Source organism: Camellia sinensis, chromosome 10 (assembly GCF_055761805.1).
Source record: "Camellia sinensis isolate YWXY chromosome 10, ASM5576180v1, whole genome shotgun sequence".
Taxonomy (NCBI): domain Eukaryota; kingdom Viridiplantae; phylum Streptophyta; class Magnoliopsida; order Ericales; family Theaceae; genus Camellia; species Camellia sinensis.
Genome location: NC_138970.1, coordinates 55,499,604 through 55,505,000, shown reverse-complemented (window position 1 = coordinate 55,505,000; position 5,397 = coordinate 55,499,604). Strand labels below are relative to the sequence as shown.

Sequence of the window (5,397 nt, the reverse complement as noted above, 5' to 3'; positions counted from 1 at the left end):
TTTGAGAACACTTGGAAATTGAAAACAAAGTAAATAAACACCATGGCTGACCTTGTTTTTGGAATTTTTATCCATCTTTGTAACTTGCGCTTTTCCTATATTGAATATTCCTCGGGCACCCTTGGCACCAGGACCACCAACGCCTAATCCACCCTGCATTCTTCGCCCCATGAATAAGAGGGCCCCTAAAAGCAAGGCTGTTGGAGCAAACCTCATCAGTTCTTGGAACCAATTCATTTCAGATACATATGTCACAGGAACATATTTATGAGGATCTATTCCTAATGCTTCTTGGGCTTCCTCCAACTTCTCCTCAAAAGAGTCAACACTTCCAATATTAAAATAGTATATGTAGTGGCTGGCATTTCGTCTAGCATGGGCACCATCAGCAGGACCTTGGACAATCTCATCATTGGTTTGATTCGTAACAGATGGGGAGCTCTTCACATACACTTTTGCAACTGACTTATTTGCAACAACAATGTGATCCACCAGACCAGGTTCAAGTAGCTTGTTTTTGAACTCTTGGAAACTAATCTGAATGATATAAACTAATCAGTTCATCCAAGGGAATAATATTTATATATATATATATATATAGAGAGAGAGAGAGAGAGACAGAGAGAGAGAGAGTGAACAAACCATTAAATAATAATAACGGGTGTTCATATGTTCTTCATTCTAAAAATGTAAGTGCAACTAGCATAAATATTCAACACATGCACAAATGTCAAAATAAATAATCACAAATATGAAGACCTTAAGCTAAGCAAGCTTCTGAGGTACACAACTGAAAAGCAGAAAAAGACTAGTCCATTTTAGAGAAGCCATGCCTATGATGGTGGCAATGGCAACAGTCCCGGTGTGACAAAGTATATTTCAATAAATCTCGCAAAAGCTTACAATCACAAAATATGGATAAAAATGAGGTGGTGATAATAGTAGCTTTGAAAAATTCCGAAGTGTAAAATAAAGCTATGTGAGCGTCTCCCATAGATAATGAATACGAACAATTAAAAGTTTGAAACCAACATAAAGAACACAGACCAGAACTAGAAGTTAAATTTTTTTAATTCAGTTCATACATTTTAAGATCAAATTCTTATTTAGATGCTATTTAAGCACTAATTTTGTCCATACAGTTCCAAAATAGCAACCTGTAACTAACCATCGCAAAATATCATACACTAAAACAACTCTTTCTAACAAAAATATTCCTACAGAAATTATCATTAATAATGTCCAAATCTTGCTGAGTTGCATAGATTTAACAACTTATTTTTTCCTCATTATTTCTAAACTTTTTATTTTTATTTTTATATTATTTATTTATGTAAGTTCATCTCCTCTCTTTTTTCCCATTGATTAGCTTTAAAAGATTGTGTTCACTATATGGCCAACCACTCTTGTTGAAGAGAAATCAAATTGCCATTAAAACAAAAACATATTGCTTAAGACAAATGCGTAATTCATTGAATATGATGGCACATTAAGAAGCATGGACATGGATACAGATACGGATACGGATACGGACACGGACAAGGGACACGGCCATTTCAAAAAAATGGGAGCACAGACACACTATAAAATATGTTTTCAAATATTTTTATTTGCTATCTACATTAATATTACATCCACAAACAATCAATATTAACAAAAACTAACTCTAATTCTATATATATATATATATATATATATTTAAAAAAAACACTTTTAAATTAACACTTACAATTTATATCTTTTTTATAGATGATCTATTAAGTATTTAAATTTAAGAAAAAAATAATAAATATTAAACATTTTACATTCATCAAAACCACTAAATCAAATGGGGAAAAAGGCAACTTGGCATATCCCTAGTGTGTCCCCTGAAAATAAATTAATTAAATAAGGGGACACGCCATGTTGTGTGTTCCATAAGTGCCCCCGAAGTGTCCGTGTGTCCGACATGGATACGGCACTTGTTTTGAAGTATCGGTGCTTCATGGATGACACATTAGATGCTCCATAGATGACACATTAGATGCTTCATAGTTGCTCCATCTAACAGGCATTCCATGTAAACAAAACAGTCGGGCATTTCAAGGGGTTGCTAAATTTAATGCCTACCAAAGTATGTAATCCATCAAAGTTGCATATACTCTTTTTATAACATTTCATCCCTGCTTTCTCTTCAACTTACTTTAAGTAAATCAGAAAATTCAAGCTTTTGAATGTTAAAATATTCTTTCCCATTGTATTTAACACAGAAGGAACCCTCTTGCATCCAACTAATCACCATAATGATATCTACCTAATTGTACCACGTTTAGGCGTAAGCAACCTGCAAACACATAATTTAATTTTTTCCATGCACACATGCAGTTGGATTAAATATGGACAGAAGTACAGCATATTTTTCATCAATCTTCATCGGTGAATTTTTCCATCAATGCTGTTATGTTGTTATCCACTATTCACAGAATTCAATTAGAATCAAGTACTAAGATAAGCCAAGGTTTTTGAAACTTACAAGGGACTAAGCCTTGAGGTTCACCTAACTAGGACAACACATCGGATTGCAGATTGAGACTGTGTTTACAAAAGCACTTTCACATTGCACTGACAAGGTACTACAAACATATATATCTATGTTATAAAGTGATATGTTACTACAATAAACGAAGTTATTCTGAACTGCTATGAAAACAAGTGCATTATCATGTTGACAGCGTCACAATTATTGACCAAATGACCATCAGCAGATTGATTTTGTCAGACACAGCAAGACATCCAAATTCAAAAGCAGAACTCATATATGCTTGCAATCTAACAAAAACACTAAAAGAAATGTAGAAATTTCAGTAAAAGAAACACTGACCTGCTTCTGCTCATGAGGACTCAAAAAAATTGATGAGAGAACAAAACCAATAAACAACAAAGGTGTGACTAAATTCTGATACTGCTTCATGAAGTTTTCCTGAAAGCTCCCATGATCATTCGAGCTCATTTCTTCTGGAGAACATCATGAATATGAATTAAAGGAATGAAGAGTGAATAAGACATAGGAAATAGCAGGTCTTGTTCACAGTGTGAAATTCTTGTCAATCACAGCTCAAGCTGACAATTTATAAATCTTCACATCTTTGTTACGCTACCTCTACAATTCACATGGCACATTTTTTTTCCTGTCATATTTAACATGTTGTACCAAATTGAGCATCTACGGTACCCTTAACAAACTTTATATTCTCCAGCACACAAAACCATACATCTACACATACACATAAGCAGAGGGGGGGTTTGGTAAAGAATCCCTTGCATTTTAATTCAACTCTTGAACAAAAACATCCATGCTATCAATCGCACAAAATGCAGAAGAAAACATAGTATACTAGCTTCCAAATCTCCATCTACAACACCACCAAACATTAGTTTCAAAAACTACTACTGCCAGTGCCACCAAATGATATAAATTTTCAGTAAGTTCTCTATGGCATATCTTTTCTTGCCAATGGAAACCCTCCGCATCACATCAAGATAATCACAAAACAATTTTTTTTTAATTTAATTTCATGGAGGCTCCAACTTCAAAATGTGACATGGCCACAACAGTCCACAAAAAAACCTCATATGCAAATCATGCTAACTTTTAACACATCAATGTAATTCCATTTCTGAAAGGAGTTAACTTACCGTTGCATTCAAATAATCAAAATTCATACCTTTAGATTCCGACTTCTGATTGTTCCCTTTCGGGATTTCTTTCTTGTTTTTCGGGTAATAATTCTCATAATCTATAACAACACACCACAAAAACAAAACATTGCAAGAATCAAATAAAAATTCCCAACTTTATTAACTAAATTAAAAAAAAAAAAAAAAACCCTTCTTACTTCGTTTCTTTGGCGCTTCACTACAAAAAAATCGCCGAAGCCGAGGGTTCGCAAAAATGGAACTAAACTCCGATAAATAAGCGTTAGAAACAAGCTGTCTTCCAGACCCAGCTCCTATGGAAGTCAAATAACCCCTCACAAACCCTAATCCCCCATCAGTGCATGCATTTCGAGAGACTAATTCTCTCGAAATCACACCATATTTACCAGAATTAATTTTCTGTCAAAAACAAAAATAAACAAATTAACAAGAAACGAAATACATACACATTCAAACATAGCGGAAGATGAAAGAGAGGTTACCGTATGGAGTGAACAGCGAGAGGAGCGAGAGAGAGAGCGTCCGAGACGTGAAAAGATCATTGTGGTGATGAATTGAACATGTAATTGGTCGGAGATTACCAAACCCTAGATCGAACCTTTAAGGAGGCGTTTGGGAAGATTTCAGTTTCAGATTATAAACCAGGCTTCGCTTAATATCTCCGATTTTGGGGAATATTTCCGATTTTAAGGCCCCGATATGGTCCGAAACGTGTTGCAGAGAGGGAGACAGAGGTAGAGCATGGAAAAGAGAAACACCTTTTTTTTTTCTTTTTTTTTTTTGAAGGGGATTAAAATGCATTTCTTTCTTTTTTTTTTTTTTAATTTATTTTGGAGGATGATATCATTTTCATATATTTTTTATATTTTTTTAAAAAATTAAAAAATTAATTTTTAATTATCTTTCTAAAATATTTCAATATTTATTAGGACATCTCCATTAATTTTTTTTTATTAAATTTGAGTAAAAATTTCTTGTGATATTAAGTACTTTAACGGAGAGTTTTGCAACTTTATAAAACCATCAGTCAATCAGGTGGACGACCGTTTATAACTTTATCAAATCACTGGTCGACCGGATGAACGATAGGACAGACGATCGGCCAGTGTAATTTTTTTATAAAATTTTATTTTGATGAAATAAAAGTAAAATCTTAAATTTAATAATAAATTTGATAAACTATTAAAGGAGTAAAAAGTATCATCCTTTTATTAAATTTAAATTTGATAATAAATTTGATGTATCATTGAAAATGATCTTATGATTTTTAAAGGGCAAATTACATATACACCCCTCGAGGTTTGGTTAAATTACAGATACCCCCTGAGGTTTCGGAAATTACATCCCGCCCGTGAGATTTGTATTTTCATAACAATTTACCCCCTGAGGTTTATATTTCATAACAAATTACCCCCTAATTTCTTATGCAAATATAGCATTCAGGGAGGAATTCGTAATTTCTCAAACCTCAGGGGGTATTTGTAATTTAGCCAAACCTCGAGGGGTGTATATGTAATTTGCCCATTTTTAAAACACGATTTGATAGAGGTTAGTATGTGTTTATCGCCATCTGTGCGTGGGACTATGGTGTGGTCTTTCAGAGTCTCTGCGGTTGGAAGATAGGCCACAACGATGAATTGAAACCCACATGCGAGACTAAATGGGCTGCTGTATTGGGCTTCTTTTTGTGTCGTTATGAGT

General features: G+C 33.9%; 1 protein-coding gene across 3 annotated transcripts in view; it reads right to left on the bottom strand.

Moving 5' to 3' along the window:
* The window catches only part of LOC114321663 (ATP-dependent zinc metalloprotease FTSH 8, mitochondrial), a 10,406-nt gene extending 5,894 nt beyond the window's left edge, over positions 1 to 4,512 (bottom strand). The window contains exons 1-5 of one of the 3 annotated variants that reach the window (XM_028268859.2): positions 4,179 to 4,512; positions 3,876 to 4,095; positions 3,705 to 3,776; positions 2,861 to 2,994; positions 52 to 537 (exon numbers count right to left, since the gene is read on the bottom strand). In XM_028268859.2, the coding sequence (XP_028124660.2) occupies positions 52 to 537; positions 2,861 to 2,994; positions 3,705 to 3,776; positions 3,876 to 4,095; positions 4,179 to 4,238 (972 nt within the window). In that variant the 5' untranslated portion in view covers positions 4,239 to 4,512. The remainder of the gene's footprint in view (positions 1 to 51; positions 538 to 2,860; positions 2,995 to 3,704; positions 3,777 to 3,875; positions 4,096 to 4,178) is intronic. The other 2 variants (XM_028268861.2, XM_028268862.2) reach the window with 2 other exon arrangements.
* Positions 4,513 to 5,397: the final 885 nt, after the last annotated feature.